The following is a 16390-nucleotide window of genomic DNA, read 5'->3' on the forward strand; positions in this document are numbered from 1 at the left end:
TGTTTCCAAGCCGCAGCGACGGTGCTTTCTGAGGACTGCAGCCCCGCCCACTTCCTTCCTTCTTCCCTTGCTTGTTTTTTGATGCTGCGACCTCTGCAGCCTCGCGACTTTTGGTGGAAGGGGCCAGCAACTAGCTATGGTTTTACCCCTTCCCGCTGCCCAGTCGCCCTCGGGAAGATTCGGTCTCCCGTGCCCGCTGCTGAAGACCCTGCCGGGTCTGGGCGAGGGCGACCCGAAGAAGTTCACGGGCAAACTCCGCGGGATCCCTGTCCTGAAAGGCTATGCCCATTTCCCCGAAGCGTATCCTGCTTGGCGCCTTACAGACCTGTTGATCAGCTCCCACACTGCGTCCTGGACGGGATGGCCGACGCACCGAGGGACATCGATGGCAAGGACGAGGCGAGCAGCCTGGTCCTCTCATTCACCAGGCCAGGTAAACCTGCGTGCGTCCCGATCGTCGCAGGAGTTGAGTCTGCCCTGGCAGCAGATTTCTTGGCTGCACGTGCCTTCATATGCAAAGCCTGCTGATAGCAATCAGATACACAGAAGCCACCTCCTAGGGCAGGGGTCTGCAACCTTTAAGACAAAAAGAGCCACTTGGACCCGTTTCCGAAGGAAAAAAAACTGGGAGCCGCAAAACCATTGCGACATTTAAAACAAATATATCTCCGGAGCTGCGATCTGACAGCGGGCGGGAAGGTGACGTCGGGACAGTGCGTGACTAATGCACGCACCGCCCCCATGCGACATCACAGCCAGTACAGCGCCCGCCACAGTGGGGAGTGTCGGGGCGCACAATGCGCCTCCTCCCCTCGCTAGTATCCGCCCCGGAGCCGCGGCAAAGGTGTAAAAGAGCCACATGTGGCTCCGGAGCTGCGGGTTGCAGACCCCTGTCCTAGGGGCCCGAGGAGGTCTTTGGCCATAAGGGTAGCCAGGGGGGCGCAGGAGGGCAGCCTCCCCACCAAGTCAAGTCAGTAAATAAAAATACTTAACTGACCAATTGCGTCACAGATAGATCGGGTCTCCCTCCCCCCAACAAAAGTCCTGCCCTCCCCTAACATAAATCCTGGCTATGATTATGCAGGGATGGGGCTTACCTGCTTACCCCCCCCCCAATGTTTTATTCAAGTTGGCACCTCTGACTTGAGTAAAGAGTATTATTCCTTAAGGCGTTACAAATACCTTCAGCACCCTTAGGATACACAGAAAAGCAAAAACGAAGGAAAGGAATTGCCTCAGTCCTTTGGACTTGGGGTTCAGGTTGTCCTATGCAGAAGGCAGAGTCTTATTCCGCTCCTGTTTCAGCACTGCAAATATTTAACAACAGGCCTGTAATAAGTTCAGAAAGCTTGCAGGCCTTCCCAGACCCTCTGGAACGCCAGAAGCTCCCATCTAATATCTTAATTGGTCCATCCAGCATTGAACCTGGGGCCTTTGCATGCAAAGCATGTGGCCTGCTTCTCAGCCACATCCCTTCCCCAGTCAGCCCAACCTTGAATGAATGACTTTGAAACTGCTAGGAAGGGAAGGGGAAGGGGAAATACTGTATTTTATGTTGGTAAATGTGGTGGGCTCACTGGATTCCCCCCCCATCAATATTATTATGCAAAACAGTGAGAAGAGCATGGCCTTCACATACCTTTCTACTGAACACTCTGAAAATATTGAAGGAGTCTAAGCTAAAGAGGTTCAAGGGCAAACTCCACCATTTCCCCATCAAGAAGCGCTTTGTGAATATTTCAAAGGAGTTGCTGGAGGAAGCAAGTGTTTCGGACCTCAGCCAGCTGCTCCTCGTCTACTATGGCCCGGATTATGCCTTGGAAGTGACGGCCAGAGTTCTGAAAGCCATCAACTGTGAGCTGCAGGCAGACAGGGAAGGTAAGGAATTTGGGAATCAATAGCCATTGGTTTTGAACAATGCTCATCATTGCTATGTGGTGATTTGAACCCCGCAAGAAGTTTTGGGTCACACCAAATATCCACAATATGTAGAAAAAGAAAGAGGAAGTGAACATGTGTACCCCAAAATAAGCTCAGGGTCACTTCAGATGATATGCTCACCATCCTCTACAAGGTGGCATTGAGTTGTGTCCAGCCCAATGCTTTTGGGGGGGCACAAAATACCGTTAAGGGTGTCTGCCTATGCCAATACAGTGGTTCCTCGGGTTATGGACACTTCAGGTTACAGATGCTTCAGGTTATAGACTCCGCTAACCCAGAAATAGTACCTCAGGTTAAGAACTTTGCTTCAGGATGAGAACAGAAATCGCACGGCAGCTGCGCAGCGGCAGCAGGAGGCCCCATTAACTAAAGTGTTACCTCAGGTTAAGAACAGTTTCAGATTAAGAATGGACATCCAGAACGAATTAAGTTCTTAACCTGAGGTACCACTGTAATAGCCAAACTATGTGAAAGAAAGGAAGAGGAGGGAGGCAGGAAATTAAACGGCATTTTCCACAAAGGTTATTTCCCACAAATTTTCAGTGCAGTGAGTTGAAATAGTTTCTTCTAGACAATTTACAACCCCCCCCCCATATTTTTTGTAACAGTTTTACTTTATATATTGCTTAAAATTGAAAATCAAACCCATAGCTTATTCAAGGAGGAGAAATTGTCTTGTTTACTCAATCGGAAGGGGCCAACATTTGCTGCACAGATAAATTCTCCCGCCTTTGAATAACTTCCGATTGTGTGGTTTGGATGCAGTCAAGCCTGCTTTGACAACACAGACATTATATGGACTCTGCATTCAACTCCACTCCCACTTGCCATACACACTGGAAATATATTTGGGGTGGGGAGTCAGTGTGCCCCCCCCGGGCATTGGATGGAGATTAAGAACATAAATAGTTTTGCACCAATAAATGTTTTTTTGGGGGGGAATTAAACAAATAAGACTATGGGGGAATAAACAACTGGTATGGATCTTTCCCACTCGCAGATGACCTGGTCATGCCCGCTGATGTGGACAGAATGCAGAGAGAGGTGGGAAAGGAAAAAGTGTGGTAAGTTCATTGCTATTTTGCTTGGCAGCTTACAGAGAAAGGGCTAGGACTCCTGTCTGCAGCATTTCTCGTTAGTTGGCATGAGGCAACATTAGCAATTTCCTTGGGAGGGAGATGCAACTAGAAACAAGGATGGGCAAATCTGTTCCTAGGGTGGACCGTGCTAAGTTTTTGGGTGGTAGGTAAAAGTTTCCTGGTCAATGTGGGGAGACTCATCCTTGAAGAAATCTCGGGTGTGAGGCCAGAGGGCAACCTGCCAGCCAGTTCAAGCTTCTGTATGTTCGGCCATTGGTCATGCTTTGCAAGCAGAAAATGCCACTAAGGCCAGGCAATGGGGTACAACCTGGAGAAAGATGCAAAATGGACCACAAAGACGAGATATATACTTGACAGTTATTAAAGTGGTGGCAAATTACATCATAGTTTCTTTTCATTATGGATTATTTAAGCATGTTTTCAGGGTGGCAGATGAGAGATGGCCGAGAGGTTCGGCGAGGGCAGGAGACCAGGCGTGGGGAACCTCAGGCCCAGCTTGTATCCTAACCAGATTTCTTCCCCTCTCCTGATGCCTAAAACAAATGGAACATTTCTGCAACAGGCCACTGGAAGGAGTCGCAATCTCTGCTAAGAAGATTATCTGCAAGGGAAGGAAAGAATTAATTGAGATTCTTGGAAGGGACATTTTACATGTGTTATACTCTCGCTATATTATCACACGGAAAGAATTCTGGGACTTGCTGGAAGCAGAGGAAGACTCCAAGGAGAAAAGTAAAAAATTGCTGCGTATGATCCAGGGAAGGGGGGAGCAAGCTTGTTGCAGGTTCCTTGAATGTGTAGAAATGGAACATCCGGGTTCCATCCAGAATCTGCTGCTTGCAATACGTGGTGAGTTTGGCTTAGAGTCCAAGGACAATGCAATTTCCTCCTTCCTCCTTGCAACAATCAATTCAGGTAAAGAGTTGTATTTCTTTTACAGGCTCGGGGCAAGATCCAGTCCAGACTCCTGGCCACTCAGGGCTACAGTTAGAATCCCCCCTGTTTGCAGAGGAAGGAAGCAGCACAGAGATGGAAAACCCGGCAGGTTCTGGGGAAAGTGGCCGGGGTAGCTGGTGCCCCAGTGAGGTAAGAGGATGCAGTTTTAATCATTTGCATCACCCATGGTACTTTTAAAGCAAAGGTTTTGAATCTGAATTTCTAATTCATTGTGTACATTAATTAATGAACTTGCTGTTCATTTTCAAAGGATGCCTCTAGACAGGTGACATTTCTGAGTCACTTCTGGGTTCGGCATGATGCGTGCATGTGCAGTCTCACACATATTAAAAAAGTAACGGACCCCTGACAGTTAAGCCCAGTTGCAGATGACTCTGGGGTTAAGGCGCTCATCGTGCTTTACTGGCTGAGGAAGCCGACGTTTGTCCGCAGACAGTTTTTCCAGGTCATGTGGCCAGCATGACTAAGCCACTTCTGGTGAAACCAGAGCAGCGCATGGAAACACCATTTACCTTCCTGCCAGAGTGGTATCTATTTATCTACTTGCTTTCAAACTGCTAGGTTGGCAGGAGCTGGGACAGAGCAACGAGCTCACCCCGTCGTGGGGATTTGAACCACGGACCTTCCGATCGGCAAACCCTAGGCTCAGGGGTGTCAGATACAGACAAGAATACCCTGTTTTCAGATGAGAAAAGAGATCTGCCCTCCACACTAATGGTTACCATTTTCTTGTAGGAGGTTCCAGAAAAAATCAAACCAGACATGGTTTGTGACTCAGAAGGGGGTCACAAAAAATACAGGTGTGTGAAATTTCTCTTGGATCTTTTAAGGATTTCTCACGTCAGGGAACAGTTGATACTGTGAATTGAATTTTGGGATTCTGACCCTTTGGAATCCTCTCCCATTACACATTGGACAGGTGATGTAGCTCTGAAGACCTTCTTCCTCCAAAAAGAGTTTAGATCTTCATCTCAGTCTCCACCTGCATTGGAAGTACTTTCAAATGCTTTTGTATATGAATTTTTAAAATGCTTATATAATTTTTAAAAAAATATGGAACTGTTTTTAAACTGATTTTACACTTCTCCTTACCTGTTGGTTCTAAATGTTTTGTTTTCATAATTGTATATTTCATTGTTGTAACCTGCCCTGGGCCCTTGCGGAAAAGAGCAAGTAAGGAAGCTAAATCAAATAAATAAATGCTCCCCATCTGAATTCTATCCTGCTTTTCACCAGCTCTTGACCCATTCAGATAACAAACAGGAGTGCTGACTATGGGGCAAACTAGATGTGATGGTGACTGGTCCACTTTTTTTACACCTGAGTCTCTCCCAATTACTTGAAAGAAGTTTTTTTGGGGGGCTAGGTCCAGTTTTTAGAGCAAAAAGGGGTACATGTTGTAGAATATTTGCTGTGAGAATTTTCACTGAAATGCTAACAGACACCAAAACACTGGTGAAAACAAGGTGAGTAGCTACTAACAAGTTTACTTTGCACCCACTTGAGCACTTAAAAGTCACCTTTCCCGTATCGGAAGAAAACGTGTTTTATTTATTAGACTGTCTCTTAGTGAAAGTGTTTCTCTATGGCAAAATGCTTGAATGCAACAGAGCGATGTTTACCCAGGCAATTTCCTTCCCTAAACTTTTCACCTCCTTACTTGGCATATGAAGGGTCTCTTTGAAGAAAGATTGATTAGAACAGCAGAAGAAGTTCTCTTCATCCATGTTCAACCCACTTCTTCTTTCATCTTTCCCTTTGTGCCATTCAGAGTGAGCTCCACAAAGGCTGGCTCCTTCTCTTGTTTAGATTCGGATCTCATATGTGAGGTGAGAGAAGCTGTGACGCTAACATACTACAGTGGTACCCCGCAAGACGAACGCCTCGGAAGACGAAAAACTCGCTAGAACGAAGGAGTTTTTCGTTTTCTTAGCCGCTTCGCAAGACGCATTTCCCTATGGGCTTGCTTCGCAAAACGAAGCTTGCCCCGCAAGCTCTGGGGATAGCGGGGAAGCGCAGCGCGTCTTCCCCGCTGTCCCTGGACCTCTTTTGAAGCAAGGGGCGGCTGGGAGAAGATCGCTTCTCCCCGTTGCCAGCCCCGCAATCTCCGGGGACAACGGGGAGCGATCTTCTCCCCTCTGCCCCTTGCTTCAAAAGAGGGGACAGAGGGGAAGGCGCGCGCGCCTTCCCCTCTCTCCCCGGACCCCTTTTGAACCAAGGGGCGGCAACAGGGAGAAGCGATTCTCCCCGATGCCCCTTCCCTTGCTTTATTTTTTATTTTTTTTATTTTTTTTTAATATATATTTTATTCAGGATTTTCTTGTTTTACAGAAGTGTAGTGCCTCGTATTTTTTTTTTCCCCATGTAACATTTTTACAAATCCGTTTCATTTGTTGAGAAGAAAAGAAAAAAGAAAAAAGAGAGGGGGTGGAGGGAGGGAGGATGGATAGGGGTGGGGTCGGGTGGCGGTGTTTCTATTATGTTTAATGTATGTAGAGTTTGGTGTCAGCGTTGCTTGTGTTGTTCACTTGTGTTCCTTTGGTGGTGAGAGAGGTTGGGGTTGGCCTAGGGTGTGATTGTTTGCTTGTGATTGGCTGTGGTGATCTTTGTTTTCATGTGTGGGTGGGGTGGGTGGGTGTTTTGGATCAGGTTAGCCATATTGATTTGTATGCTGTTGGTGGATTATTGTCACTGTCCTGTTGGGCTGTGTATGTGATAAAGGGGAGCCATACCGGGGTGAAGGCGTCTTCTTCTGTTTGTCCCCGTGTCAGTTTCAGTTTGTTAGTTAATTTTTCTAGTAGGGCTGTTTCCCATACTATTTGGTACCATTGGTCCATGCTTACTCCTGACAGGTCTCTCCAGTGTCTGGTTATGGTGTTTCTCCCTTCCCTTGCTTTAAAACAGGTCTGGGGACAGAGGGGAAGGCGCGCGCGCCTTCCCCTCTGTCCCCGGAGATTGCGGGGCAGGCAACGGGGAGAAGCAATCTTCTCCCCGCTGCCCCTTGCTTTAAACAGGTCCGGGGACAGAGGGGAAGGCGCACGGCGCTTCCCCTCTGTCCCCGGACGGTCTCCATAGGAACGCATTGATTGATTTTCAATGCATTCCTATGGGAAACCATGCTTCGCAAGACGAAAAACTCGCAAGAAGAAAAAACTTGTGGAACGAATTAATTTCGTCTTGCGAGGCACCACTGTACTTTGATTCGTGGCCTAAGCACCTGGAAGAACAGAACACTGAGGAGTTGCATGTCGCTGGCCCTCTGCTCAACATTCAAGTGGATTTAGTGGAGGCTGTGACAGCCATTCACATCCCTCACTTCCTGTCTCTTTCAGGTAGGGTGGAGGGAAGGAAATCTTCCAAGTGTATAACCGTAAGAGGAGATCCTAAACAGGAATAACTTGCATGGACAGGCGAAGAACGCTATGGGGTTCCATGGCTCAATAGTGCTGGCTTTCCTGTGTCTTGTATCATTTTTGTGCTACAGTGGAACCTTGGTTGTCGAAAGCTTCGGAAGTTGATCATTTCAGCTTTTGAACGCTGACAACCCAGAAGTGAATGCTTGTTTTCAAACGCACCTTGGAAGTCAAACGGCTTCTGAAGCACTTTTCTCCATTTTTTTCACATTTTGTCTGACTGGCAATTGCGTCTCGGTTGTCAAACGTTTCAGAAGTTGAACGGTCTTCCGGAACAGATTACCGTATTTTTCGCCCTATAGGACGCACTTTTTCCCCTCCAAAAATGAAGGGGAAATGTTCGTGCGTCCTATGGGGCGAATGCAGGCTTTCGCTGAAGCCTGGAGAGCGAGAGGGGTCGGTGCACACCGACCCCTCTTGCTCTCCAGGCTTCAGGAGAGCCCCGTCGCCAGCCCCGCAAACTCGGGGGACAGCGGGAGGCGCAGCGCGCCTTTCCCGCTGTCCCCTGACTTGGCTAGAAGGCTGGCGGGGGGGGGGGAGAAGCCTGCTCCTCCCCGTCGCCAGCCCCGCAAACTCGGGGGACAGCGGGAGGCGCACCACGCCTTTCCCGCTGTCCCCTGACTTGGCTAGAAGGCTGGCGGAGGGCTTTCCCCTCCTCCAGCCCCGCAAGCTCCCAGAGCGATGCCAAAGCTGCACGCAGCTTCCACATGGCTCTGGGTCCCGTTCTGGGGGCTGGGGGAGGGGGGAGGGGGAAGCTCCGCTTTCCCCTCCTCCAGCCCCGCAAGCTCCCAGAGCGATGCCAAAGCTGCACGCAGTTTCGGCATCGCTCTGGGTCCTGTTCTGGGGGCTGACGTGGGGGAAGCCCGAGCTTCCCCCGCCCCAGCACCGCGCCTGGGGGGGGGAATAAATTTTTTCCCTTTATTTCCCCCCCCCCCAAAAAATCTAGGTGCGTCCTATGGGCCGGTGCGTCCTATAGGGCGAAAAATACGGTACATTCACCAACTGAGGTTCCACTATATATTTTAACTGTGCTATTCCCATTGTTTCCCGTGGTTTATCATATTTTGTTTGCAAGCTGCCTTGAGAGGATATTATTCCATAAAATGACATAAACAAATTTTAATTGAGAAGAATGATGATGACAACATAAATACTTGCATGAAACAGGCAGGCTGAAGTGATGAGCTTTGTCACTCAGTCCAGCCATGAGGGAGGTGAAGCCGTTGCCTCAGGTGTGGCAGGCTTGGGACTCTTCCTCCATGCCGCTACCTGCTCTGGCTTCCTCCCCCTGCAGACCATTTTTTGACCTCCTTTTTTAACTCCTTTTCTTGTCTTTTGTCAGGGGGGAAACAGCAGAGGAGGACACGGGAGGAGGCCGTGTCGGCTGGGGGTTGGGGAGGAGGCAGCATGAGGACGGCACTTTCTGTTTTGCCTCAGTGGCACAATGTGCTGGGCCAGCCCTGTTATCCCCCAGAGTCAAGTCCACACTTGTAACACATTTATCTATGCTTCCTTTGCACTCCTTTTTAGCTGAAGACCATTCCGGGGTCTACATTGCGCATTTTGTCAAAGGGGAGATGAAGCTGGAGAAGCCAGACCGAGTGGAGCCTCATCACATTGTGCTGGAAAACCCCAAGTTCTCTTCCCTTGGAATCGTTTTCAAAAAGATGTTTAATCAAAAGATCAACACTGTGGCAAGGCTCTATCAGATACTTCGATTCAAAATACCAATATTCCACCTATACCTCTTACCCAATGACCCCTCCCTGATAAAGGTAAGCGGGAACCCCCAAGTTTGATTTGCATTCCAGATTGCCTGGATCATACTAATCCTGCCACAATAGCAATGCAAAAATCATGCACCAGGATGTGCCGTTGTTAGTGAACTGCTTTAGTTGGGCTTCAGCTAATTTACCAAACTTGTTGTTTTTGTTTAGTCCTCAGCTTCAGGATCTGTCCTTCCAGTGAGCACTCAGGGCTGATTTCCTTAAGAATAGATAGGTTTCATCTTCTTGCAGTCCATGGGACTCTCAAGAGTCTCCTCCAGCACCATAATTCAAAAGCATCAATTCTTCAGCAATCAGCTTTCTTTTTGGTCCAGCTCTCACTTATAGCACAAACTTATAGCCGACATGAAAATGCCACCAGAGATGCGATTATCAGCTGCCCTTCATGAGGTTACTTTGGTTCCCAACAACAGTGGTGTTTACTAAAAGTGAACTTTTCAATATTGAAATAAACAATTTTCATTTGTTTGGCAGTCTCCTTGCTAATGGCTAAAGGTCTTGCCTAGAGAACCAGTTAGCAGTTGTTGCCAAACTGTGAAAATGGAATATATTTATGCTACACTGAAGCCAGTGGGGCTTCCCTCAGAGAAAACACATTTCATGAAGAGCAAATTCCCCTTAGCTCATTTAGCAAAAGACTTGGTACAGTGGTACCTCGGTTTACGAACTTAATCCATTCCGGAAGTCCGTTCTTAAACTGAAACCGTTTTTAAAATGGGGCGCGCTCCCCCCTTTTTTTAGTTATCAATCCTATTATTCAGATTTGTAAGGGACCTTATTTTATTTTTTACATTTTATTTAACATAATTATTACAAAATATAAGCAAAATATTGTAAATACATACATATATATTTCAGATAAGCACACACATATATAAAAAGAACAAAAAAGAAGAAAAGGAACAAAAGAAAAAAGAAAAAGCAAAGATAAGGAGAAAAAGAAGAAAAGTTGGAAGAATTTCCTCCAAATTTATTCTACAAATATCTCAATAATAAAATTTCATTGATTGACTTCCATCGCTTACACTGCACTTCCTATATATATTTTAAGCAAGATTGTTTCTGTTATTCGGTATTTTTCCCATACAATCTCACGCACAATCTTCCGCCATTCGGATTCCGTTCTTTGACCGAGGCAAAGTTCTCAAACCAGGAAACTATTTCCGGTACTGTTCTTAAACCGAGGTACCACTGTACTTATGAGCTCTTTGAGGAAAACATCCCTCCTGGTTTGCAATGTTGGCATGTTGGAGATAAAGCACACTGTTATTTTGCCTTGTCAATTTCAACTGCTCCTAGAAATGTTGCCTTATGTTTCGTGGTAATATTGAAGTATAATTCCTTCTGTGGGTTCCTGCATTGTCTTATCAGGAGACTGACCCAGGGTTGCTGGTAGCTCTCTGCTGTGTCACAGTTCAAGGTAGCCAATCCAAGAGCCCCAACTTCAGTTTCTCATGTGGCCAATAAATCTCCTGTCCCCATTATAGTTTCTAGTGCCAAAGCAGTTTAGTCTTCCTTGCCCTGTGGATGGAGAACCTGTGTCCTTTCAGGTGTTGTTAGACAACAACATCCACCATCCTTGCCCTATGCTGGCTGGGGCTGAAGGAAAGCCAACAACACCTGGAAGGCAGCAGATTCCCTATCCCTGCCTTATCTACTGTAACAATGCCAAGAAAGTTGTGGGGCTTCAAGTAAAAGAGCTGAGCTTCTGCTCCAAATGCCCTTCACCCTATTTGAAAGGGACCCAGTATTGCAGGAGCTTGCTGCCTTCTTTGCATGTCTCAAAAGTGACCTTGTTTGCCCTTCCCAGGCTGTGGATGAGCATGAAGCAAATTGCCATTCACGGAGAATAGAGAAACCCCCTGGGACCCTGAAAAGTCTGAAGATTGGCACTCCCATCTTTGTGCAGACCTTAGACGACGTCACAATCTGGCCTGAGGTGAGACAAAAGATGATGAAAAATTCTGTCAATGCAGAGCTAAGCTGTGACGCATGAGAATGGGAAGGAACCAGGACCCCTGCTCGCCCTTTAATTGGACTCTCTTGGAATCATGGGCGGGGCTAAGCCACATTCACAACTACAGAGGTTTCCCGCTCTCCCGCAGGAAGTGAAGTTTCAATACCTGGATGCTGAGAAGCTGCAGCAGTACGTGGAGCTGTCTGCTGAGCAAATGCAAGAGAAGTTCAGCTTCACGCTGGTGGAGAAGCACACAAATGAGCTCATCTGGAAGGCCCATGTGAAACAAGGTGTGTTTTGACCGAGGGAAGATCACAAGGTTGGGCTGTAGGTTGGGAGGCAGGACGGCAAAGAGCATCCCAGTCACAGTCCCTCTTTGACTGCCTCTTTCCTGTTCTCTTGCAGAAGAGTTAGATCCAGGTCAGATGAATTCCTCTATTCTACTCCCAGTACAAGGTAAGCAAGTTTTATTTCCCTGTATTTATATCCCACCTCCCTCCCAAGGTGGCACAGCGCAACTGGTGATACAGCACTACACACATGGCAGAATAATAATAAAAAGTAACATTTGTAATGTCATGGAAGAGCCTTCCTAGACAAGCTGACCTGGCTTCATCATGTTCTTTGCTGCCTGATCAAGATCTTTAAAAACACCTAGGTTTTTAAAGTTTGGCTGAACTCAGCTATCTAGACATGCCAGAGGAATCCAGTGCATGGGCTCCCAATAACTCATCTCCCATCGTCATCAATTTCTTATAGTTCCTGCTTGCTTCATTCATATCCTCTCTCTCTCCTTTCCAGGTGATTGTGGCTACTCACTGCCCCATACACCATCCCAGAGAACTGACTCAGGCCGTGCTGCAGAAATCAGGTAGGGATTAACCCATTTCTCTTGAAGGAGATGGGAAAATATATTAATTCCTGTGACGTGTGTGTGTGTGTGTGTGTGTGTGTGTATTAACAAGAGGAAAATTGCTGGGTACCTAGATTAAAAAGCTGGGGCTGAACACACACTCCACTAGGAGAGAGCCCCAGTTGCAAAGTAAAGACCAATAATAATAATATACAGTGGTACCTCGGGTTACAGACGCTTCAGGTTACAGACGCTTCAGGTTACAGACTCCGCTAACCCAGAAATAGTACCTCGGGTTAAGAACTTTGCTTCAGGATGAGAACAGATATCGTGTGGTGGCGGTGCGGCGGCAGCAGGAGGCCCCATTAGCTAAAATGGTACCTCAGGTTAAGAACAGTTTCAGGTTAAGAACGGGCCTCCAGAACAAATTCAGTTCTTATCGCAAGGTACCATTGTATTACAGTGGTGCCTCGCAAGACGAAAATAATCCGTTCCGCGAGTCTCTTCGTCTAGCGGTTTTTTCGTCTTGCGAAACAACCCTATTAGCAGTTTAGCGGATTAGCGCTATTAGCGGTTTAGCGGCTATTAAAGGCTTAGCGGCTTAGAAAAAGGGGGGGAAAGCGAAAAAAATCGCAAGACTCGCAAGACGTTTTCGTCTTGCGAAGCAAGCCCATAGGGAAATTCGTCTTGCGAAGTGCATCGAAAAACGGAAAACCCTTTCATCTAGCGGGTTTTTCGTCTTGCGAGGCATTCGTCTTGCGGGGCACCACTGTACTTTTACCTCACCCATCTGGCTGGGTTGCCCCAGCCACTCTGGGCGGCTTCCAGCAAAACATAACAGGCATGATGGAGCCAGCCTTTCATAGCAGAGCTGATGAAGGGAATTCTGCTTCTCAGCCCTCCCAGTGCTAGAATGGTCAGGCAGCAGTATAACGTTGAAATACAGGTCATTTGACCTCCTTTATCCCATTTTGGCTCCATGTAGCAGCCAACCTCTTCCCCTCAGTGTCATTCCTAGTTGTGGAAGTTGGCAGTATCTTCTAATGATCTGCCTCATTCCCAGGTCCATTTGCTGAGCTTCTCTTGATTTGTGCCTGCTTTTCCTTGCTGCTGGGGGTGGCATTACAGGGCAATGGAGAAGACCATCGCAGACTGCCTGATGTCCACGCTGGAGAACTTGCGGGAGGATGAACTCAAGAGATTCAAGCTCAAGCTCAACGAGTTCCCCCTCAGGGAGGGCTATGACAACATCCCCCTAGGGACACTGGAGAAGGCAGATGCGGTGGACTTAAGCCACCACCTTCTGAGTTTCTACCTGGAAGATTATGCTGTGCAGGTGACGGCCGAGGTCCTCAGAGCCATCAACTGCAGAAACGAGGCACAGAGGCTCCTTGCCCTCACCGGGAAGGAGTAAGGAAAAAGGAATGCCGTCTCATGGAACTCACCATGAGTTAAGGGGAAAGGACTGTCATTTTCCTCAGCCCTCTGCAAATGGAGGGAGATTGATTCTGATCCTCTTTTCATGGGAGTCATGAGGGTGGAAGTGGTAGTTTAAAAAGCATGCAGAAACTTGTTCAGTTATGTATCTGCGTTTGCAAAGCACAGGAAATTTAGGTTGCTAGGCCTTTTAAATATCCCAGTATTAGGCACTGACAATGTGCTCTCCCATCTCTACCCCTCTGGCAATGAATTGAGCCACATGTCGCACAAGTTTTAAAAGGTTTACTACTTCCATAATACAAGGTCTTAGTCATAGATCTGAGCGCCACAGCAAAAGCAATGCAGGTAGACAACTGAGTACAAAATTACAAAGTCAGTTCCAAAATGGAGTCTGGGTTCAGGAAGGGGCTCAGACACGTGTTCCACAAAGGAGAGAGAGAGGAGAGAGAGAGGGAGAGAGAGAGAGAGGAATAGGAAGAAAGCTTTCGTTACGGAAAAATCTAGGTGCGAGGCTGCTCAGTCACCCAGCTCGTCTCTCAGGAGGAGAGGGGGAGTGACCTCACAGAGCCTTCTCTAGCAATTAAGAAACTGTGAGGTTTTTAAGCCCTCCATTCAAAATGCTGGGCTGCAAAAATCTTCCACAATGCCTCCATCGTTGTCTCCATTTTTTTGTCCCTTCAGCCGGAAACCCTTTCTATACCAACACGTCTAAATACAACTATTGTAACCTTGGGGGGGTTCAGTCTGTATGATACTCGAGCCCTGTGTAATTCCTGGGGTCCTGGATCCAGCGAGGATTAAAATGTAATGGAGGATTCAATTCCATTGCTGAACTAATCAAGCATGTGATAGAACTGGCCATGGCTCCCACCTATGGACCATCATTCTTAGTATAACAAAAGAAGTGATGGTGCCTTCTGGGCAAATGGATTGGGCTGGCATGCAGCAACAACATTTTTGATGATGTCACACATACAGATTAATACATATTTTTAACTGCCGCTATATCTGAATTGTCTCTGTTATACCTAACTGTGATTCAATGTATTCCTGTTGTTTTTTATGATTTTCCTGATACTGTGAGCCGGAACTGGTCTGTGACTGTAATAATAAAAGCCATTCATTCACCTTCTGAGGCCCTCCTTTATCTGCCTCCTCCTCAAGAGGTCCGGAGAGTGGCAAAACGAGAATGCTCTCCTCTGGAAGTTCACCTGGAGCCTTCATAATACACCTTTAGGTGCCAAGCAGAAACGTTCCTTTTTAACCAGACCTTTGGTTGATTTTGATGCACGTAGAGACCTATAAGCTTGAAATGTGGGGGTTTTTTGGGTGGGGTCGTTATTGGGTTGTTGTTTTTATATTTTGTGGTTTTATTTTTATTTTTAAAAACAAGCAGAGCTTGAATCATAGGTGTCAACTTTCAGATTTGAAAATAAGGGATCAGCAGCCTCACCTGTCCCGGGGACAGTCTATGGGATATCTAACAATCCGGGATAGCAGTGGGAAACTGTGCTGGAATAAGGGAATTTCCCGCAAAAAGGGGGAAGGTTGACAGCTATGGCTTGAATCTTGGCAAGACTGAGGTACTGTGAACCAATAGCTCCTGCACCTGAAATATTGGCCTGCTGCCTACTCTGGATGGGGTTGCGCTCCTGCTGAAGGAGCAGGTTCACAGTTTGGAGGTGCTTCTCCATCCAGCTCTGTCACTGAAGGCTCAGGTAGCCTCAGTGGCTGGAAATGCCTTTTACCAACTGTGGCTGGTTCAACAGCTAAAGCCATTTCTGGACCGGAGAAACCTTGCCACAGAAGTTCATGCATTGATTACAGTGGTACCTCTGGATACGTACTTCATTCGTTCCGGAGGTCCATTCTTAACCTGAAACTGTTCTTAACCTGAAGCACCACATTAGCTAATGGGGACTCCCGCTGCCACCGTGCCCCCGCCGCACCGCCACCACACAATTTCTGTTCTCATCCTGAAGCAAAGTTCTTAACCTGAAGCACTATTTCTGGGTTAGCGGAGTCTGTAACCTGAAGCGTATTTAACCGAGGTACCACTGTACTTCAAGACTGGGTTGCTGCAATGCACTCTACAGTATGTGGGGTGCCCCTCACTCTTTGTACGGAGGCTGCAGTTAGTGCAGGATGCTGCCACATGACTGCTGATGGGAGTGAGGACTTGTCAGCATATACTAACTGAGCCTGGATAGTTCAATTGGTAAAGAACATGGTGCCGATAATGCCAAGGTTGCAGGTTTGATTCCTGTGTGGGACAGCTGCATATTCCTAAGTTGCAGGGCGTTCAACTAGATCAGGAGTGCCCAAACTTTTTTCAAAGAGGGCCAGATTTGATGAAGTGAACATGCGTGAGGGCCGACCAAAGTTGTTGAGGATTTGACCCCCCCCCCCAATAAATAAACTGCCACAGGGGCTGGATTAGGTGATGATCCTCAAGGTCCCTTCCAACTCTACAATTCTATGATACGTAGCTCACACTAAAACAAAATGGACCTAGAGAGCAGAGAGAGAAATGGCGCCACAAAAAATGTCACAGTCAGGCAAGAATTAATTGTGTATTTGATACACTTCCCTTATTGGATTTTCCCTGACTTGGGAAAATCAGAATTTACCATGGGGAAAAACTGTTGGACAGGTAAGACCTCGAGTGGACAACACCCAAAGAACTTAAGACGCATCCAGCTTCAAATACACATTAAATGCCCATGTGATTAAACCCAGAGTCTGCAAGGGGATAGTTATCTACATCTGGATGGCATCTGCCTGCATTTTGAAGATCTCTAAACCTTTTGCATCTTTGTCCATTTAAGATTCTGAACTCTCCCATCTGTATTGCAGTTCTGTAGCAGTGAAGATAAATGGCCTTAACTGGGAGACTTGGACGGATTTGGAGTGGTGCATCCGTAGATCAACTGACCTGAATT

The 16390-nt window shown here is 47.1% G+C and overlaps 2 protein-coding genes across 2 annotated transcripts in view; one reads left to right on the forward strand and one right to left on the reverse strand.

Moving 5' to 3' along the window:
* Window positions 1-16390, reverse strand: part of LOC308461750 (interferon-induced very large GTPase 1-like) — a 72211-nt gene that overhangs the window by 29579 nt on the left and 26242 nt on the right. The window lies entirely within an intron of this gene.
* LOC308461761 (uncharacterized protein) lies at window positions 353-13879 on the forward strand. Its single transcript, XM_080978900.1, has 14 exons — window positions 353-433; window positions 1615-1878; window positions 2942-3005; window positions 3604-3890; window positions 3982-4127; window positions 4734-4798; window positions 5770-5854; window positions 7192-7330; window positions 8942-9186; window positions 11009-11137; window positions 11304-11445; window positions 11561-11611; window positions 11957-12026; window positions 13137-13879. The coding sequence occupies exons 1-14, from the start codon at window positions 361-363 to the stop codon at window positions 13420-13422; spliced, it is 2046 nt and encodes a 681-aa protein (XP_080835026.1). The 5' UTR covers window positions 353-360; the 3' UTR covers window positions 13423-13879.

Source organism: Podarcis pityusensis, assembly GCF_964106645.2.
Source record: "Podarcis pityusensis genome assembly, chromosome: 13".
Lineage (NCBI taxonomy): Eukaryota > Metazoa > Chordata > Lepidosauria > Squamata > Lacertidae > Podarcis > Podarcis pityusensis.